At 39.8% G+C, this 22813-nt stretch overlaps 1 protein-coding gene across 1 annotated transcript in view; it reads right to left on the bottom strand.

Moving 5' to 3' along the window:
• Nucleotides 1–3857: 3857 nt before the first annotated feature.
• The window catches only part of WNT11 (Wnt family member 11), a 46567-nt gene continuing 27611 nt past the window's right edge, over nucleotides 3858–22813 (bottom strand). The window contains exons 4-6 of the mRNA XM_072401843.1: nucleotides 17691–17968; nucleotides 16886–17178; nucleotides 3858–4798 (exon numbers count right to left, since the gene is read on the bottom strand). Of these exons, the coding sequence (XP_072257944.1) occupies nucleotides 4624–4798; nucleotides 16886–17178; nucleotides 17691–17968 (746 nt within the window). The 3' untranslated portion in view covers nucleotides 3858–4623. The remainder of the gene's footprint in view (nucleotides 4799–16885; nucleotides 17179–17690; nucleotides 17969–22813) is intronic.

The following is a 22813-nucleotide window of genomic DNA, read 5'->3' as shown; positions in this document are numbered from 1 at the left end:
AAAAAACCTTCAGGTCTCAGGGACCCCTTCTAAAATTATTATTTCCACAGATCACGGTATATTAGTGTAGGGGTCATTAGACGGAGTTCCTCTTACATTGCTGGCCATTGGGAAGAATATCACTCTTACAGATAGCCAAGTACATCAATTATGTCATGTAAAATGACCTGAGAGGCACAAATTGCTCATTGCCCAAGGAACTCCCAGCAACCTCTAAAGCAGGGGTCAGCAAACTTTTTGGACTGCTAGACCATTTCAGGAGGTCAAGAAGGCACACTAGGCCAGAAGAAACAAGGGAAGGTTTTTTTCCAAACATGACTGCAAGTGAGAAGCCTCAGTCTTCCCCTCATTTGCGGTATAGTCTCTGTACATGTGCGCGTGCTTGGCATCGAAATGCCCCTTGAGATTCGACTGCTTGAAAGTGATATTGGTGTCATTGGACACTAAACACAGGGCTTTGTTGCCACATTAGATGAAGAATAATTTGACAGTTCATTCGGGTTGAAGACACGACATTCCAGGTCAACCTTCCAGAGACTGGTAGCTGCGCGTTGCTTCTGCTCTTTAGGCATAGTAATTGGGGTTACTGTGCAGGAACTCGATGATATCGATAAAATTGCGGGAACTCGCGATAATGCAAAAATTCAATTAGGCCTGATCCAACAATAAATAACTAAGGGGGGCGTTAGGCTGAACTGGAATACTGGCTAGGCCATATTTGGCTCAAAGACCGGAGTTTGCCTACCTCTGCTGTAGAGGAATCTTCATTGAAAAGTCCTAAATTGTTAAACTGATAATACTACAATAATTGCACAAGCCACCAGGCTAATTGCAAATTTTAAGTTTCATAATTCTTCATCTTTTTGTATGTTGTCCTCCAGTCTCTCTCTGCACTTCCTTCAGTGCTGGCTGAACCTCCAGACCAGCTTTCCTAAAGTGACAATGGTAAACCAACCTTATGTTAATGTCCCAGTGTGCATGTGGCATGGTGACAACCTTGGAAGATGGTTGTCCCTCTATAATTAAAAGTGTCTAAACAAGGACCTGGCAGGATCATCAACAATGATTTTAGTTGAAGCTGCAGATTTATTAAAGTTGAAACAACACTTTTGAAATGGTATTAAGATGTAAAAGCTTCTATAGGAATTTAGTGATTAGGTTTGGATCTGCTTTTAAGCTGGAGTGGTTATTGCCGGAGTTTGCGTGATTCGGCATGTATTTTTGGCTGGCGTTTTTGCTTTAATATTTCCTTGTTCTACTTTTCTGTTTGAGAAGGCCCTTGTCAGCTCTTTTGTTTCCCACTAACATTAAATTACAGCGATGTTCCATGAAAAGCAGCAAACTGAACAATAAATCCTGTTACTTTAAAGAGTTAGACCCCTGGTACCACGATCATTTATTGGAGTATCCAAGACAACCAGGAAACCAGAGTTAAGGTCAGCCCACTAAGTTCTATAGCATCTAATGCCCAAATTTAATTTTTAGACTGGACCAGCCAAGTATTACCAGCCTAGTATTCTCTTAATAGGTAATTTCACCAATTAGTGCAAAAATATCAGTTTTAGAGTACTTGGGCCCCAACATTTTAAAGAGACCCTGTTGCTAGACTGCCCATTTTACCAAAAATCTTCAAATTTAACTTTTTATACCAGTAAAAGCTTTCTTTGTGTAGACACCCTTCAAGAAACTTCAAGACATCAGCTGGGTGTCAGTTTTGGGTGGCCAGTCTTGGCATCTTGGATGTGACGTTAGCAGTCCTGGTAGATCTAGAGCCATCACTCTAGTGCAGCCATTCTCCACCAGGTTTCTGTGGAACGCCAATAATTCTACAGAGGTTGCTAGGGGTTCCTTAAACTGACTGACTGAATGATCTCCCATTTGATGATGGTGACGGTATTTCTGGGCCAACACCACTTGGTAGACCCAACTTCTTGACTCTAATGATGTTTTTAGGTGTCTATGAAGATGTCACCCTAGCCACTGTCATTACTTTCACCAGTCACCAAAACACACAAAAAGAACAGTGTTATGAGCAGACTACTCACCATACTAACCAATATGGCCAGCTAAGACCAGTATGACCAGCTGGAGTTTCCCTTTAAAGCATATGTAAATCTTGGGTGACATTGGTATGCTAAAGCAAAGTGTATCCTAAACAACTGCCTTTTTTTCCAATCATAAAAAATGTATTTCCATCTCATTTCATTCTCCATTTTCTATTTACCTATTTATTTATTATACATTATTTATATTTTGTCAGCGGCACACCATTGCTGAGAACAGGTTCCCTGATGGACTTGCGTGGCATGTGCAGTAGTTGTCGGCATTGCTGCTTATAGGCTCCACTGAGATTTTTAATTTACGTTACCATTCATCTCTTTTTTTCTATATTACTTTTGCCAGAGTTGAAGGGTCAGTGCTCACAGACACAGAACAGCTTTTGAACATCTCACACCAAGAGACAGTAGATGTGACATAAAGCAGGGCCTGATTTATTAATGTTCTCCAAGACTGGAGAAGATAGGTTATCATAGGAGAACCTGAGTGATCAAGCAAACTTTTATTGGATTTCCTAAAAATGATTTGATAATAGTTGGCAAACATTTTAATCCTGGACCAGATCCAATCTTGGATTGCTGGACACACATACAGAGTGTACCAACAAGGGTTGATTTGCTGATAGCCATACAAATGGGTCTATGGCGCAGGGATATAAACATATCATGATATATTACTTTATTTCATACATCATATCATTTACTTAACATAGGCTTTACATTGTCAAAGCTCTGGCACATCAACATGGTATAAGCCATGGAGCCTCCATGGATCTTCTGAAGACATTGACTAGACTGACCTCCAATACACTTACCAAGATTCCCACTATGAGGAAACACTGCTGACCTTCTCAGTAAAAAGAAGAGCATTGGAAAACCATGAATGAAACAATGGCCCCATTGATAGAAAATGGTATATCTTCTGCTAAGCTTTAGATTATCTCTCATGGAGGACTGGACACCAAAATACCAAAAGCTCCCTGCCATTCCGTCAATTGGTGCTTGGATAAGGTGGACACAAAGTAAGTTTGTTCCTACAAGTGCATCACATTAACATATGTGTCTCTATGCAGAAATGCATGCATTAATACAATGAACGAGGCGTGCCTTGCTATTCACTCTCAATGGCACCACTAAGGCACCTTGCCAACTCAATGCAGCCCAACACCACAAAACACGTGCCAACACACTGCCCTTTTTACTACCACCCCTTAGATTGTAAGCTCTTCTGGGCAGGGTCCTCTCTCCTTCCTGTGTCACCGTCTGTGTATGTCTGTCATTTGCAACCCCTATTTATTGGACAACATTGCATAATATGTTGGCACAATATAAGTACTGTTTATATAAATACTTTTTTTCTGAAATCCTTAAACTTTTTTCAGCCACTTTTGTCTACATGCACATCATTGCCCTGGGAAGACTTTCTAATAGTGACAATGGTAGACTAGGCCAATGCTATACAATTGATTTTCCAAAGGAGTTTCAGCTGTTCACTCAGCAAAGTGACCTATCACATTAAAAAAGAACATTGCACCCAACTTAATGAATGAGCTGAAGTTCTGCTGACTTCAAATCATGCAAGCAAAATCATGATTTTGACTTTTCATGTATGTGGTGATTCTTTTTTGAACTTTTACAACATTCACAAAGCTAAATAAAATATCTCATGAAGAGTAATATTCACTTTGCTATGTGAACAGCTAAACGTAAATAAATCAGCCCCATTGTGTTGGGTGATTGGGTTTAATTCCACTCAAGTTGCCTACAAGTTCATAAAATCACCATAGAAAACATCAAAAATTTACTGTAAAAACCATTTTATATTTACCTTTTTTTTTAAAGTATACATTTCATACAAACTTTAAGCTGTTTACTTACATTTATAATTTTATATATATAAAAAAAAGTAGAATAAAGGAAAAAAAAGGCAACGCTATATTTATAAATAACTCTTTGTACGTTCTGAATACACAAGAAAATTTGTACATCCACCGACAGTGGCACAACACTGTTGTCTGGGCAACGAGCTGAGATGCTTGGAACGGCTCCGAACGTTTGAGGAATTCTGAAGAATGTAAACAAAGTTGATGATAAGAGTCTGAGGTTCATTGCACTTGTACTGTGGTATTCCTAATGAAGGCCACTGGAACATGCCATCAGTGGGGTTTCGTTTTCCAGGCCAATTTTTGTTTTTTTCACAGATTTTTAATTCCCGGATTGGTTGTGTAACAGCAATGGTTCGCCACCATAATCAATAAAACAGTAAAACAAAAATTGGATTTAATTATATTTACAATCCAGCAAAATCGTGAGCCATTGGGGCGTTGTCGGTTTTGATAGATGCTGACCAAAGTCCTTACTTCTTTTTTCACACCAAAAACATTCAGGTCGGTCAAAGAAAAATAGACGTCTAACATTCTTTTTTTTCCCCTATACTCCAAAGTATATTTCATTTGGCACAAGAGTCCTGTGTCCATGCAAAAACCAAAAAAAATCACAAAGTTTTTATTGCATCAGTTAGTGCTTTGGTTTTATTTTTTTGGCTGTTTTTTGGTGCCCCGTCTTCTCATTTGCACACATATCGTTCCACAGTCCTTTCGCATTTTTTGCAGGTTACATAGCAACACCAATGGTATTTACAATGGCATCTCTCCACCACTTTGTCCATGTATGGGTTGTAGCCCCTTCCGCAGCACATTAAGTCGCAACTGTCGCTTCCATTGGATGTTTTATTGCATTGTCTGCAGGAAAACAAAAGAACGTTAATCATGTCACTTTCAACTTACGGCATTGTTTGGCAGAAAACAGACTAGTTAATGTCAAACGAGGCTTGGCAGCAGATGCATCAACTTATTGCAGGGGTAATAGAATGCTTTGTGTAGGGGGACCAAGGCCGCGGGGGGGCTGGTTAAATGTCCTTGGATGCCGTCGCTCCGTGGAATGTACACACAAAGTCAAACTGCCTGGAGGTTTCATACAAATTAACCGCGCCACATATATTAGATGTGTTTTGTTTTTTGAAAGTTTGTTATTTTTATAGTTAGATTTATTTTGTAAGAGGTTCCTTTGGTTATTAGAGGCCTGAGGATATGTTGCAGCTGGGTGTTATTGTTTAGTGGTAAATTTATGTGTTTTATTCATGATCAGGCTTGCATTGAGATGATGTTATACCTTTACAATAATTAAGGTAATGAATGAGCCATTGAAGACCTTCTTAATGAAAAGTTGTCTGTAGACAGCGTTCCTTCACACCGTAACCTAAACTTTTCTTTCTGGAACGATTGTCTGTATAATATCTATATATATCTTTATTTTTAATATTACTCCATCATTTTTGTATTCAAGAACCAGTCAGTGGAGGGCAAAATAACACTGATGCTCAAAATAACAATAATGCTCTGAATGCAAAATAATGGAATGTATGAATGCAGAATAATGGAATTTTGTAAACAGCCATTTTGCAACATTTTAACCTCTAAGGAACCCTTAAAACAATTTTCAGGTCTTGGGGGACCCTTGCTAAAAGGAGATCAATGGAAAAACCGTCCCCACATTGGTGGTCATTGGAAAGAATTCCCCTCTTACTGATGAAAAAATTGCTTTGGTGTCATGCTGTTGTCTCTATCAAAAGGCATTGGTCCCCAACATATAGGAAGTCAATTGGACAAAGGTCAAGGAACCCCTCGGCAACCACCAAAGGAATTTGATTGAAAATGTCTGGGTTTGAATGCTCTGTCAAGTGTTTTGTTGTAGGGTGGCTTTCAGAAAAAATACAACATTTGACAGTCACAAGAATTGGAGTGCCTATAGGAAGACTTCACCTGTATTCTTGTTCTGGAGACTATGGTAACATTTTGGATTTCCTGTATATTGTCCTGGGATTTTGGTCACCAGGACAAGTATCCTATTGGAAGGTTTCCAGTTTAGAGAACATTAGAAAACATTGGGATTAAATGAAATGTGATAATCATCACCAATACCACCGGAGAAGGAGAATCTTCTCAGAAGACCCATGGATAGCTAGGGAAACTGAAAGGCGTTCTAACCCCTCTATATTGTATTGACAACAACTACATGGATTTACATACACTTGTATAATGAGACTCCAAAGAAATAAAAGTGCACTAATGCAACTGCTCTCAAACTAAGGTTCTGCAGAGGTTAAAAGGGATCCCTCATAGCAGTGCCTATATAGTTCTAGGGCCAACATTGCCTTTCAAAGTCAGTGGTATGGAAATGTGGGCAGCAATTAAATACTGGCAGAGGTTCTAGCTGCCCAATATATTACCAAAAAAACAAACTTTAGGGAGCAATATTAATGGGCAGAAACAGAACACTCCCTTGGTGGAGAAATGCCCTCTTACAATGGTGGTCAATGAGAAGAATGCCACCATCTAAAAAGAACATTGGTGGCATATTAGTGACTCTGCAAGGAGATGTTGGCTCCAAAACTATGGCCATACTATCAGGTGCAAGGCCAGTCTGCCATTCCTCAAGAAAAACCAACTAATCCCTGAAAAAACACTAGGCTTCTACTGAATGCTGGTTGAGAATCGCCACTTTAGACTAATAAACATTTCTTAAACGTATGGTTTTCAGGGTCACGTTGTCCTATGATGTTTGCTCTGTGTCGGCGCATCAAAAAGGACCCAACCCAGGGAGTCTGCAGCATATTAGCCAAGTAAGTAATATTTTCAGGAGATCAGCAGTGCCAACCCATATGTTTCTCTTAGGAGCGTTTTACCTTACCAAGACAATGGATTCCATTTAACGTACAGGCATAGACGGGTTTCAGGCGTCATTACAACAATCTGTGATGTTTGGCGGGGTCATGAAATGTCTGTGTTGCAGGGTAGCAGAAGATGAAAGGGCGGGATGACAGGTTGTATATAAACACACAGTAGCACAAGGCAGATATTGGAAACTGATCTGAACCACTCAACAATGCAGCCAGGAAATTGGAGCAGATTAGAGGGGGGGGATGGGGAGTGTTTGTAAGTGCAGTGTGATAACCGGCACAATGGAGAAGAAAGAAGAGAGAATAATAGGAGATAGTCATAGTCAAGGCACTGATAAGATGTAATTCTGATACTGCATTAAAGAACAAAATATAATCAACGAATGTGCAAATCCAAACCATAAACAGAAGTTTGGAGGCTGAACTCTCCCATACAAGGTCAACTTTATCACCATAGGGGTCAATAATGGACAAAGAATGAAAGAGTCCAAAAGATAACATGTAAATTCTACAAAGAACATGTGATAGGATGAAAAGGTCTAGGTAATTATATTTTTGTTTTTCATTGCAAGGTGTTTGCACAGATAATAGAGGATTGGAGTATATAAAAGAGGATTTTGGAATAGGCAGATCTGCTGCAAGTAACCCTCTGATCAATTTTTGGAGGTGCCAAAACACTGCAGATTCTGCCCTTCCAAAAGTCTTCCATGGATAGAAATTGGATTGGATGTCTTCAATCGCTCATATGCTCTATTCTTCTTGTGTATATTTGATCAATGTTTGCCAACCTGTCCACAACAAAATCAAACCTAAAAAAGTCTCTGATGATCAATCAGCTGCTGAATTCCTTTAGGATTCAATTTTTTTTATTGCTCTGGTTCAGATCGGAAGTGAAAATCTACCGTAACCGTAACAGTCAATTATAGGTCAAAGCAAAAAAAGAACATGCATTAAATTTGTGCAATACTTGCACATTTGTTAGTGTTTTTATAATTTTACAGATGGGAAGCCCTAAAAAATGTCTTCTGATTGACCTAAAATGTGCTTAGCTCCAATTTTCCCTGACATCCCTGCACTGAATTTCTAAGGAGTTGCCCAAGTTTGGTTTGCTGCACTACAAATACCTCCCTGCTATATATCACTTTTTCGAAATTTTTTTAAGCTGGGTGGGAAAAGGCTTTAGGTGGCTGGCGGCCTATTTATTATGACCCAACTTTTCAATAACCACAGCTGAGTGGTTCCCGAAAAGTTCTGGGTGGTTCACTCAGTTAAAAGGGTCTAGGGAGAATACTGAGCTCTATGGGGAATTTATTATAATTCTGATTTACTTATTATTAATAATAAATAATTCAGTGCTCATGGTTTTGCCTTAATGTGCAAATATGCTGAGCATATGGCTTAGAAACCAAAGAGCCTTCACTCCAGTGCTGCGACAGTTGTGATATACGTCCGCATTCTGTTGCTGCTGCTGTTGTCTTTGCCCATTTGCCCTTTTTCTGGGTTTGAAGTCTTGGCATATCTTCCTATGACTTGCATATGCCCCATGCATATGCACGGCATTTACTTTACTTCGACACAGAATGGTATCAGGGTAGAGTCGTAGACACAATGGTCTATTGAGTTTTGTTAACACTGGCCTTCTAGCATGGAAACCAAGGGTTAGTAATACAGGACTTTGAAATGAAAGGAGACTGGAGCTCCCCCTGATGGATGGGTAACTAGTAATAATTTACTGTATTGAAGTCACCTAAGCAAACATATTTGTAAGCTTTTGGTTTTTGTTGCCCTGAACATAATAAATATAAGACATTGATAGTGTCCTTCCTTATTGGATTCAATGCTATCTGCAGCCATTGGTATAATGAGACCACAAAAAGACCAGGAAGAATGGCAGTTGCTTCCCTTGCACTAAATGTATTAAGTTAAAGAAGAAAAAGTTGGCTTTGAAAAAAATAAGTAAAAGATTGTCCCTAAGTGTCCACAGATGTCTCTTGTCAAAAACGCCACAGGTGCATTTTTTTAAAGCCAAAAAATAGATTAGTTAGCCCAACACAGCAACTCACCACAAAGTTCTCTTCCACAAAATAAGAGCTCAGCTTACACATATGTCTGTCTTTAGATATAGGGGATTATAGCTTGATTGTTCAAGGATTTTACACTTCGAGAATGGCTATGGCAGATGTTCTTGGTCCACAAAATATGCAGGAAAAATCGAATGGACATGTTGGAAGATTCTGGACATCACAATCCTTAATATGACATCCTAAAGTTATGTTATGCAAATTTTTGTGGATATTCTGCAATATTGCAATGCCCCAGATAGCCAAAAACCATCTGACCAAGACTACCCAAACTACTTAGGATGTAGCTCTCATGATAGAACTTTCGAGCTGCAGCTTTATTTTATCCAAGATTTACTTTCTATATCAAAATAATGAAGCTGTTTGGTAATGCTGACATGTGTCCAATTAAAGTGTAAATTTAATAATAGATCTATTAGTTGTTTCTCTCAAAAGTGATATTTTATATGTGGATGGAGCCAGTTGGTGAGGAAAGTCACAGGTTTCCTATATGTTCTGCACACTCTAACAGTGAGAACTTCCTATCATAATTCCTGGCTTTGTTCCTGTCCACCTGGAAGATTTGGGTACTTCCATTAACTTTTGTGTGTTCCATCTATTTCTGTTACATTGTGCAATATTGAAAATACATAATAAATTCAGCAGAGATGATGAGAATCTATCATAATGGCCACAGCCTAGGTGCCGACGTAGGAACTCAACTCAAAAATCTCAAGAGGGTCCTATAATAAAAAGTGATTAAGAGCAGAACTCCACTTTATTTAGAAGCTCCTCACCTTGACTTTCCTGATTTACAAAAAAAACCTATTTAGAGATTCCTATTTTCCTGAGATCCTCTGGATGGTCATATGATATTCCTTTTTGATGGTTTGTAGCCATTCTTTCTAATCTGCTCTTTGTACTATTATACTAATAGCATAGGCCATAGTGGTCATACAAAATCAGAAGGTGTATTCTTGGCTGCCCGAACTGGATGAAAGATAGTGTCCATTGGTCAATCTGGAAATGGCCAAGGGACTGGCAGCAGAATGGAGATTCTGAATAGGGCATAGCTAGAGATACGTTGAGTATTGATCTATAGATGTGTTCCTTGACCTTTGTAGGAACCATTAAAGTAACTTTCAGGTCTTAGGGAACTCCTGCTTGAATTACTATATCCACAGCTCCCAGTATATTCATATGATGATCTGTAGGAAGAATGCCTCTTATATTGCTGGCCATTGGGAAGAATGTCACCTTTACGGATCAAAAAGATCATTGACGTCACTTAAACTGACCCGAGAAGTGCAAATGGCTTAAGATACCATGAGCAACCTCTGTAGGTACCTAGGGTTCTATAGAACCCTGGATAAAAAAAAAAGATTTGGAGCCTGGGATTTTTTTTAAATTTAGAACTGGGGATGTGTTCTATTTGACCAGCAGCACTGATATATCAATTTTAGGTAAATTAAATTCTTATGGAATTAAGGATCAGTGGAAACATTCTGCTCAGGAGATCCAATTGCAATGGATTTATGCCTTTTGCACCTCATTATTGCTCTTTGCTGAATAAGACTGATCGTATAATCAGCTTGGAACCGGCAGCCTGACAAGCTCACTGTGCATATTTTATGGAAATATTATTCATATTGTGCAATATATCTCAGGGTTCTCCTGGGTAATGTCCACAGGTCATAAAAATATATTCCTGTCAAACCAAAACCTGCACAGGATGTGATGGAGAACAGCATTCAGTAGATACACAGTCCTCATAGCAGTCCCAGATAGCAGGGTGTGGGCACTTACATGCCAAAGGCAGACACTATTCAGCTGCTCTGTGAATTGGAGGAGGATATTTGAGAAGCTGAGATTTATGGATATCAGTATTTTAAAGAAAAAAAGAAGAAAAGAGTAGAAACACAATGCCATAATGTTCAAGTTTCTGTAGCCTACTGTTTAGACAGAGCCGACCTAAGTTTAAACTCCGGGAATTTTCACAAAAACATTTTTGGAGCTTTATGCACTCAAAGCCAAACTATAATTTTTTTAATAAACCTTCCTTGACTTCTTGACTCATATCTTTACTTTCATATGTGATATTTACCAGAATGCCGAAAGTCTCCTCCTATTCTACTCTACAGAATACCAGGGTACTCCTGGCATTGCCTATGTTTATTCCTGATGGCCTGAACATTTACATGGCAAGATGTCCTCCAAAGTTTTACAGTGCAGACATAATGATGTCCACGTAAGGTAGAAGCAAGAAGGCCAGCTGGCTGCAGTTCAAGCTGCCCGATCACATTAACCTAAACCATTCCGATGGAAGATCATGGGACAATTGATTGTGATAATAATAGGTTGGACACAGAAACTTTACTACTGTACTAAAAAAAGAAAAGATTGGCTGGAGTTGGTTGGGGGGTCTCACAACATTGCAGAATTTCACTTGCTATCAAGGATATGAATGGTAAAAACAACTGGTAAGTGGTCCATTACCAATGACAGGACTGATGGTGCAAAATTGGCCTACGAAGCCCCAAGGAGTTCAGTACCCCATAAACAAGAACTGTAAAGATTTCAAGGAATGACTTAATCTTTTATGGGGTTTCTCCAGCCACTGATAGCTAAAAAGAACCTAAAATAATCTAAATATAATCTTTTTTCTAAAAGATTGGAGATGCTTGTAATATATTCCTGACTTTGTCATTGCTGTGTATTTATTACCATGATTGTAATTCTATTTTAAGCAACATTGCAAAGTTGCAACATCCCTGCCCTGGAATATTTTAACAAAAACAAGAGCCACCAGGGATAGATCTGCATTGCACAAACAATCTGACAATATGCTGGTGAAGTATCAAATGTTGGGTGGAATTCAGGGCAGACAATACATATTGTGTCTCTATAGTATGAAGGCCACCATAACCAACATGTGGAATACTGACTTGGGTCTCTTTAACACTTGAAATGGAACACTGTGTAGTTAGCCACTCCCGGGCACAGAGCAAACTGCACAAGGCACGTGAACGTCTACTCGATGCCCTTGCAGTTCCACTTTTCCAGAGCAGGACAAGCAACTCATTATCCGAAACATGGCCACTCATGGCCACGAAACACGGCAAGTCCAATGTACAAAATGCTTCCCAACCATCTTTCATTGGTAGTGGTTGGAAGCTTTGTTCAGCATTCAGTAGTACCCTACGGCCAACCTCAAATCAAAATGTCCCTTGGGGTCTTCAGTACTTTCTGGTTCATTGATCTTGAAATTTACATTTTTGTTGACTCCAGGTACTCAACAATTGAAGCAACTCTTCTTCCCAGTAATATTTGTGAAATGTAGAGCAGACTTTCTCTGGAGCATTTAAAGGCAGCTCATTTGGATGTGCTTTTAAACTTTAGGATTTTATTGCCAACTGTAAATGTATAAGGAATAACACCATAGATTATTGATCCAGGAAATATTTGATCCTAGGTAATCAGAAAGGATTTTTTTTCCCTTTTGGGGCAAATTGGAAGCTTTTAGAAGGGTTTTGTTGGCTGTCCTTGGATCATCTTTGGGTTTAGGGTTCTGCATAGCCAGATATATTTTTCTATTGGTTGTACTTGTACTTGTTTTTTCAACCCATGTAACTATTTAATGCGTTTCCCGATGGAGTGGATAACCATAGTAGATTATAAAACGGACTACTGTGGATGGTTTGTGTACACTTTTTGTGGATTATAGGCATTAGAGAAGAATTTCTGTATGCCACAGCTGAGAAAAGCAAGAAAAGTTACTGAAACTAAAGAACAGGAGTTTTGATCATGTTTTGAATCCAACATGCATTGCCTAAGGACAAGGTCATTGTTAGGAAATGCAAACTGGAAACCTTACGATATGAGACATGATGATGTGCCGGTTATACACAGCTGGTGGATGTGATTGGCGAGCATATTATATGTACAGTACGCAGTACAAGGGATATATCACATTGCTACTGTATGGAGCAACCATTGTCTGGTAAATAGCTTCAATTCAATGATATAGCATGTAAAACTGGCCATAGATATCAGAGTATGTGCAGTATACATAGCTCCTGATATATTCTGCACCAGATCCTTCCCTAAACAATAGCTTCCTTGTCACGGTCTTGGAAAAGGGAGTGGAAAAACTAGTGCACCAGCAATCCAAATGCCAAATAAAACAACCACAATAGGGAAAGGTTTTTGTTTCTATCCAATATTTTGGATGCTGAGAAACTTGTCCAGAGCTGTAATTTGCCCCATAGACAATAGATGATTAGCTGATCCAACAAAACAAGAATGTATTGAGAGAATGCCATGTAATATTCATTGGTGCCATGAAGCATTCCACCAACTCTTTAAATATTTTTTGTAGTTTTTGGGTTGAAAAAAGTTAGAAACCAGGATACACCTGGTGACACCTGGTGATGATAACTTCCACTGCTAACTTGTATTTAACAATGCTGGCTCTAGGGTGACTTCTTGGCCCTACTTTACAAAAACAAGCCCAGGCATACTGATCTGAATGGACTCAGCAAAAAGAAAGCCATGCCTCTGTTCCATTGACCTGTGTAGGACTGAGATATACTAAAACTCATACACAGAGACTGCAGCTTTCTTGCACTCTTGCTGTGATCCCTAGTTGGAAATCCTGATTGGGTGTTGTGCCTGGGTGCCTTGCTTTCTTGGCACCATCAATCACATCGTATATGGGTTATTGTAAATGAATAGTGTACAGAATTGTGTGTCTTGTCTCACAGGTACATCAATTATAAATTCCTTTACAAATGTTTCTCTTTAACCCTGATGAAGTTCTTGGAACCCTGAAACACATTGATTTTACTAAATTTAACATTAAAAAGAAAATAAAACATATTTCTACCATATACCTCTAGCAATAAAGACTTTGTAGGGGTTTTAATGCTAACTTATTCTATAGAAAACTGAAAACATAAATTATTTAGCTCCAAATATGAGTTAAAACCATATTCCTTCCCACAACTCCCTGTTTTTTGAAAGATGAAGCTTTAACAATAAATATCCTGCCAAAGGATAACATGGCAAAACTAACTTGGCAGGACTAACCTTATTTTTATGAATCTATGTATTGTTTTTTGCTGGTATAGGCTCATTAATTATCTAGTAAATGAGCTGCTTAGTTTGGTTTTGAATATATCTCTGTAGGACCCTTGGGGCCCCGCTGGAACAAGGCAAAGTTTGTATTTACAAATAATTTGCTGACTTCGTCCACAGCTCCTCTTTAATCAGAGCCGATAATGTGTTTTCCAGGGTCAGGTAGAACCTCATTAGATGGAAGTTATAGGGTGTGCGCTTATGAGATCGCGAACATGACGGGGAAGAGAGCGTCCCAGGCTGAGATGGGGTTTTCGGTTTTCTGTGCTTATTGACAGTCATAAATCTACAGAGCTGTTTCGGGATGTGATGCTCGGGGAATTCTACTCCAGATCAGATTTCAGCAAGAAGAAAGAAATCTGGAGGAGAATTAAATATATATAATATTTGGCAAAGATTGTGGCTGGAAACGGGACAGAAATGAGAGAAATAAAGTAAACCTGTGCTTTTGCCATGCAGGAAAAAGCAACAGGTTATTTAACACCCAGACCCATTGCAAATATTCACCTACCCTTGGCTCTCTTGCTGCTCCATTTGCACTCTGGAGCGAAAATATATATTAGGTATTTCCACATATTGATAACATGTAACTCCCCTTCCTCCCACAATGCAATGGGGAAGAGTCTTTGAGACTGAGTAACCCTTGTCTAGGTCAACTTGAAGCACACACAAGGCTTGCGCTGGCACCAATAGGGCAATGGGGTAATGCAATGAAAGTGTGTTGGTTGTCTCCCTTCTTGTCATTCATTCTATTGGCAAAGTAGAAACAGAAACAAATTGTAGATTACTGACTGTACAGAGTTTGATAAAGTCTACATGGAACCATTTTCTTTCCAGAATCAATCAAGAAATGGACATGTCACTCCATAATATGGTGCAGAATCAGTTTTCTGGTGGACAACATAAAATGGGGACCTATGGAGGCTACAGACAACCTTGTCCTATAGAATACACCATAAGGCTGGAAGATGAGGTTTATTGGGCCAATATTTTGCCTTTCCTTGTTCTTCCTTCCCTGCTCATTTACATTCAAGTTATAGTTTTTTAATAAAACTTTTCCATTTGTATTACATAAATGTAAAGGATTGGTGGGAGGGATGAGGAGAGTACTCCACATAGTTGCCTAAACACATCAAAGCTCCCTGCTTCATGCAGGCCACCCCAGGTAACACCCACATGTGATGCTGAGTCGTTTGAATTATTCAAAAAAATGAAATCTATTGAATGGAAAAGGCAGGCCAGGGACTGACGGCTGGGGAGGAATGGGATACGTGACATGGGCAATGGGTGGTTTCTATTTAACTTTTTCAAGTTTTATTATACAGTAGAGGAACCTGTACATCTTTGCAAGACTGAAGGAATGGCTGGCAATCAGCTTTAAAGAAATGCAAACAAAATCCCATTGTAAGCTGTAATGTAGTCTTCAACTATCATGGATTTGTTGGTTGTTCATCCCCTACCAAAACCATGGACATTGATAAGGCAATGGACCCCTTTTGTGACTCAACATCTATTATTCCACCTTTCCACAAGATTGTGGGGTGTGTCCATGGACGTTTGTGCCCAATCAACCAAAAGAACATTCATGAGGTCTGGTACTGATGTTGGACCTCACATGAAGATCAACAAGAAGAAGATCTGGCTGGAGAAGACCTGGATAGCAATCCACATTCTACTTCTTTTAAAAAGTGGTCAGTACAGTTGAGGTCATTCTTTTCTTGAATTCTTTTACAATAAACTCATCAAAAATCATTACTGAGCTGGCTTTGTGCACAGGGAACTGAAATGAGTTTTCCCTAAACTGTTGCTACAAGACTGGAAGCATGCAATTGTCTAAAATACCTTTGCATGCTATAGAGAATGAACAAAACCTTAAAGTTCGATGATTTTTCACTTTTTATGAGTAGTATTGAGCACAATACGGCTGTAAGGGGAGTTTTTCCTGCAGTGCTAAATATAAAAGAAATTCATTTACAATACTCCAGTCAATTGGCTTTTGTTTTAAGGTATCCTGACATCACTCTTCCAGCAATGAAACATGTCAAAAAAGAATTCACTCAGCCTTTCATCGCCTGTTATAACCAACATCTGCTTTTATGTCCTTGGGCTCCATACGTTGTTCCTCGTATAGAAGTCTGGTAATAAATGTTTTTGATTTACTTCCAATGAAAGCATGTTTTTCGATATTTCACTACATTTCCTGAACATATTCTACAAAACCCATTGAGGCAGGCAATGATTCATAGGCTTGCTTGAATCTATTACTTTCAGAAGGTTCATTATCATAAAATTTAGACACCAACTATAAGGCCATGATTGTCTGACGGAGATGACGGGTTTAAGATAGGAATTGCAAGTCCTTTAAAGCAAGATGCTTTAAAGAAGAACTCAGGCAACTCCCAATGTATTCCAACATGACCACATTAAATTTCCTGTTGAATTACTAAAGAAATCTATGCTATCTGGTCCAGGTTTTTATATATTTGAGTCATCTTACCCAATAGACAGTTCAAAAGTTTCCTGTTGCTGCTCCCCTCTGCATATCTATTCTAAGCAAAGAACGTGAGCAACATCAGTCAGCCAAGAAATGATGGAATGTTAGATCAGTTTTCAAGATCTTTTCTATTTTTTGACTATTTTTGCATTACTGGAATAGTTTTAAGTCAATGAACCAAAGTAGCATGATTTGCGATTGTTCTGTTCATTGTTTTTGATTGTTTTTAAGATTTCAGATAATCTTTTGGATTTTAATGGCCATGGTTATGAACACCCATATTTGGTGCTACTTTTTAGTATACTGTGAGCGATTCTTGATAAATCATGTGCAGCTTTCTTATTGGTGTTTAAAAATTAACTCAAGATAAATGAGAGATCTTTATCAAAGCAAGACTTACCGGTCTTGTGTTCCATGTGAACCCAACTTTTCATTCTTTAAACAAAAATCTGGTGAGCTTTGAAGGTAAATCAGTTCTGTTTCCTGCACGGGTCTGATGTCTAAGTCCTTTGGTACCAGTTGTTTCCGTGTACCCATGGGCCGGTGTACCACCTTGGTGGCTGACAGATATTTGGTTTTAAGGTCCAGAGCAATCTCCCGAAGTTCTTGAAGACCTCTCCAGCATGTCTTAATGGAACATGAACCCGACACACCGTGGCATTTACACTTCATCTCCAGGGAGCCTTTTAGCACCTTCAAGAAAGACCAAATGTAAGATTATAAAATATTCCAGAGTGCAAAGAAGTGAATTAACATATAGCAAGTAATTATGTTTCTTTCTTTTTTGGCTTTTTGAATGTCACGCAACAAATGTTGATTTCTAATTGATTGATATGGGTTGTTGCACTTTCATTTATTAAAGCCAAATTCATATCATACTAAAGGAGGGTGTATGGATAACATGGTGGACATATGGTTACCACTTCTACCAGAGATTTTTAGGACATTGGACATTGTTAGGGACATTGGACTATAAAATCCTCCAATGAGTGTGCAGAAAACTATAGGTCCCCATTCTTTGGATTTTTTTACAAAACTTGAAAAGGTTCCATGAGAATAAAACAGTCACTTTTAGTGTGAGGATTTGGTATGGGGCCTGTCTCATTTTCCCTATTCAGATGTAAAGTTTTGGGAATGAGAATTCAGGCAATAGTTATTAAGCTAACATGCCATGGGATAAACTAGGGATTCAGAAGCATTCATACCTGTCTCCCCACTTCACTGTTGTGCAGGTGCATGAGCTTATTGGCTTGGGATCCCGCCTTCTTCATCTTCATAGGGGCGTCGGAGAACTTAGACCCCATCATGAGGCCATAGTTGAGGTTGTCAGCACATCCTCCCCACCGATATCCCGGAGCTGGTGCCTCTCCAGGAATAGGACCACATGAACACCCCGGAATGTCACCTGAGGTGCAGGCCCTGGCAATTGTATGGCTGATGGTGGCCGCGGAGAGGGCGTACACAAATGCGGACTCTCGTGTCCCTGAAATACACAGAGAAGAACAGTTTTCTATTTGGTCTTATTAAGTCATTACAGATAAGACTTTTACACAATATTAAAAGAGGAATTTAGGCTTAGTTGTATCTGGCAAACATAAACTTTGCCAATTTTATTCAGAGTAACAGAGTTGCTGGAGTGCTCATGTCCATCCTTACCATGGATCTTTGCCACACCTTTCCAATGATGTGACCCAAAGTGACCAATTACTGCACCCATTTATGTTATATAAAGGCTAAGAGTAAGTCAGATAAAAATGAGGTTGCTAATATTGTTCTCTTTAAAAAATGCTGGCTCCCCAGTGGCTGTCATGTTTAGGTTTTGGTTTTGGATCCTTCATTTGCTGATCCAGAAAAGTATACAGAAACAGAATTCTGACTTCAAATCCAAATCTTTAATCAAAGTACCGAATCTAGGCACAGTAAGGCAACTCACTATTTTGGAAGGATGCCAGAGATAGCAGCTCCATAGTTCTCTCTTGGCAGAAATCTTACCATGTGTTAGTTTAGCAGATCCTGGAGCTTTTGGATGGGGCTCTGATGGCTGGCCAAGGAAGCGGGGAAGGTAAGTATCAGTAGATAAGGGGACACCATATCTACAGATTATTGGGCAAATTTTATATTTTCTTATTGGAACAAACAGGATGGGAGCACAAGACACAAAATACAAATACATAAGTTGGGTGAAAAGTTTTTTGAAGAGGAAGAGTGATAATAAAGAAATGTGCAGGATGGGGAGGTACATAGTGGGTGGCATGTTATGTCTAGGATGAAGAGCAGGAAGAGAAAGTACAAATTGGGAAATGCCATTCACTAAGATTGTGGGTAAGAGGTGCTTTTTGGTAGGATCATAGGCAGGAATAGGAGGAGGTACATAGTGGAAGCTTCCCCTTTTTAGGATAATGGAGAGGAGGGAGGCAATTGGTGGAAGGTGCCTTTTTTAAGAAAATGGCTGTAGGAAGAGGGTTTATTTAGGAGGAGGTAACCTTCTCTAGAACAAAATGCAAGAAGAGGAGGTACATAGAGTGAGGTGTCATTTCAATAGGTAATGGACAGGAAGAGGAGAAAAGCAGTGTGATCTGTCTTATCTGAAGGATGATGGGCAGACAAATGGTAGGTACTGTAATTGGTAGTTCTTATTTATATGATAATGGGCATGAGGAGGAGTTACACAGTTGGTGATGCCCTAACTATAGGTTATGGACAGAAGGATAAGTTATTTGGTGTAAGGAGCCTACCTAATGGGTGGAAGAATGAGGAACACAGTAAAAGGTGCCCTATCTATATGATAATGAGCAGAAGTGGAATGTATTTAGTGTGTGGTGCCATATCTATAGGTTAATAGGCAGGAGGAGGATGGACTCAGGGGAAGGTCCCCTATCTATATGATAAATGGAAAAAGAAAAAGAAGGTATTCAGTGGACGATTTATTATCTATATGATTCCTGCCAGTAAAATGGAATAGTGGATGCTGCCCTATGTATATTCTAACAGGCAGCAGAAGGGGGTATTTGGTGGAAGGTGTCCTATTTATATGATAACAAGCAGTAGAAGGGGGTACTTGGTAGATGGTACCCTATTTATATGATAACGGGCAGAAGAAGGGGGTACTTAGTGGAAGGTGCCCCATTTATATGATAACAGGTAGTAGAAGGGGGTACTTGTTGGAAGGTGCCCTATTTATATGATAACAAGCAGTAGAAAGGGGTACTTGGTGGAAGACGTCTTATCTATATGATAACAAGCAGTAAAAGGGGGTATTTGGTGGAAGGTGCCCCATTTATATGATAACAGGTAGTAGAAGGGGGTACTTGTTGGAAGGTGCCCTACTTATATGATAACAGGTATTAGAAGGGGGTACTTGTTGGAAGATGCCTTATCTTCATAATAACAGGCAGTAAAAGGGGGTACTTGGTAGATGGTACCCTATTTATATGATAACGGGCAGAAGAATGGGGTACTTAGTGGAAGGTGCCCCATTTATATGATAACAGGTAGTAGAAGGGGGTACTTGTTGTAAGGTGCCCCATTTATATGATAACAGGTAGTAGAAGGGGGTACTGTTTGGAAGGTGCCCTATTTATATGATAACAGGTAGTAGAAGGGGGTACTTGTTGGAAGGTGTCCTACCTATATGATGATGGGAAGAAGAAGGAGGTATTCAGTGGAAGGTGCCTCATGAATGGGCAGGAGGAGGAAAAGGTAACAAAATCAAAGGTCATGAGCAGGAGAAATGGGAACTTAGTTGGACTCATAGTGAACAGTACAATGGGCCATCTGTATGGTAATGTATGGGCAATGTCATATAGATCCTGAAAAATGATGGCGCTCTCCTTGAAGCCACAAAGCCCATCTGGGGGTATTTGTATGAATTACTACAAGCCTTTCAGCAAGAAATAAATGATACATGTACTTGGTTCTGATAATTAGCTGCTCAGCTGCCGTTGCCCTTTAACTCCCAGCTTTGAGGTGTGGAATATTTCAGTTCACAGAGTAGGAATGTTACCATTTCCTGCCGATGTTTGGCTACCGTAGACCACATAATGAGAAAGAATAACACAATCCGTGCAGTCATCAGACTGAAACATTAATACTAATGAAGGGAAGCTTCCTCGTTCCAACGTTCCACCATCAACCCATCCCGTCACTGCCATTCACCGGAGCCTTCGTCAGCTAGAGTTACACTCATAGGTGTGGAGGGGGGTGGAGGGGCTGTTTTAATGGGAAGGGTCTCTTTCATCGACATAACGCTGATGAATATACAAGGTAAGAGGAACATTTATTTTATGGCCTCTCCCTCCCTATCTCGGGGTAATCACAAGCAAATCCCACAAAGACAATTACACAAAGGAATTTCATTCATCAATTCCTTGTCGCCAAAAAAGCAAACAAAGCTTACAAAAAATTACTTATAGGACAGAGCTCCTGGGGGAAAAAAAATTAAGTGTACGCAAAGCCAAAACTTTTTTTTTTAGTTTTTGAAAAAATTAGAGCCACTCAGGTTTCTATTGCTGTCTACGACCCCATTGGGGAGATTTGCCTTCTATTTTTGTCATGGTGGCCATTATCACTGAGGTGTAGTAGGACGGGAAGAGGAAATCTTACAATGGGGGCACAGTGACAACTATCTAAAAGATTTCAATTACTTTGGAGAGGATTTTTCTAATTTCCTGTTGTATCTACAGGCCAGGAAACATGGGGAAATCTTCCCAAAGGTACATGTGGGCAGAAAAGGGTGTTTTCAACATACTTTATTCAATCCAAATGAAAAAAAATGGTTTGTGCTTTAGACTGAGAAAAACATAGGGAGGTGCAAAGTGTGCCCAGTGTCAGCCAACAGGGCACCAAATCAGTTGGATGGGTTGAGGGGGCCCAAGTCAGTTCTGAACAGGGGCCCGCTGCTGGCTAGGTCCAGCACTGGCTTTAGATATATTTTACATTCACAGTGGCAGTTGGGTTGTGGTGTGATTACAGCTTCCTTATGCCTGTGAACTGCTGCCTACAAGTGGCATGTTCCTGTGGCAGCCCTATAGAGAATAAATGGAGCAAGGTGCCAGCCAATGGGAGCCACATGGGATTGAACCTGTCCTAAATCAGCAAGTTGCCAAAAAAAGCTCAAGCAAATACACCAATCAGAAGTTTTGAATTCCCCCTGATTTTATGTGCCCATGCTTGTTCCAGGTCAAAGTTGAACATGACGAGGCACTCTGCAGAAATGGCCCTTGTTGCTGTTCCAGATGGAGGTTTTGGGATGAGGCAGGTTCCCTTTAAAGCCCCCCTCTTCAGTAATCAGAGAACTTGGATCAGGACACGGCGGTGCCGCGCAGCTTGAAATTCAGATTACATTTTGGCAGTTTTCGGCATTTCCAAAACTCAACTTGTAAATGAAACTGCGAGAAGGGGCGTCCGGGATTCTCCGTTTACCTTCTAAATAAATATTTTTTTCCTTTTTAAGTAAGATCTGCAGATTCGCTTAGAGCAGAAAAAATACTCCGCGCCCAACACCGGCAAATAATTTACCACTCGCCTCCGGTGCCTAAGAAGGGAAAGGGGGGCAGATTTTAGTGGCAGGATTTTTGGGTAGGTGCCATATCCACCGACCATATCATTATGTCACCTTTTGATGGTCACTGTAAAGGGGGATTTAACCTCATTTCCTGTCCTTAGGGTGCAACAAAAAATGAGAGGAAATCTCGACAATATTTTCATCCCAGAGATCCACCCCAATATAAGTGTCCCTGTTGAAGGATTGCTTTGATGACAACCCAGAATGTTGGATTTCTCCTTACTTTCTGTGTCACTAGGACAAATAAAAAGGGTGAATCTTTCAAGGGGGAACTGCAACAAAAACTCGGCTGGGGATCTAAAAAAACATACAGAGCCGCCCTTGGTAACCTTCTGAAAATTCCAGTTTCCTGGCTGTACACGGTTTCTATACAATAAATGTCCAGATCAAAAAATCTGGCAGTGTCCCCGGATGGATGACAACCCCTCCAATCATCTGGTGTCACAGTGACAGGAAGTAAGGGAGAATTCTTCTGGGGACACAGACAGAAATGCCAGCATATACTAATACAAATAATGAACAAGTTATCTGGAGCTGGGCTCCATCATATCCACCAGTTCCATCATTTGGCTGTGATCGAGGTGTAGATTTCACATGTACAGATCCAGGGAAGGGGTGACTACTAGGCGGCACTAATATCCTTATAAACAGCCAGAAAGTGTGGACAGGAATCCCCGGCATGCCCTGACCCCGTGCCACCTATCTCATGTATTCCGCGAGCCATGGCATCCCGCTGGGTGGGTAATGTGACAGTGTCAGCCAAGG

This window comes from Pyxicephalus adspersus, chromosome 1 (assembly GCF_032062135.1).
Source record: "Pyxicephalus adspersus chromosome 1, UCB_Pads_2.0, whole genome shotgun sequence".
Taxonomy (NCBI): domain Eukaryota; kingdom Metazoa; phylum Chordata; class Amphibia; order Anura; family Pyxicephalidae; genus Pyxicephalus; species Pyxicephalus adspersus.
Note: the sequence above shows the minus strand (reverse complement) of the source record. Positions and strands in the feature narration are given on the sequence as shown.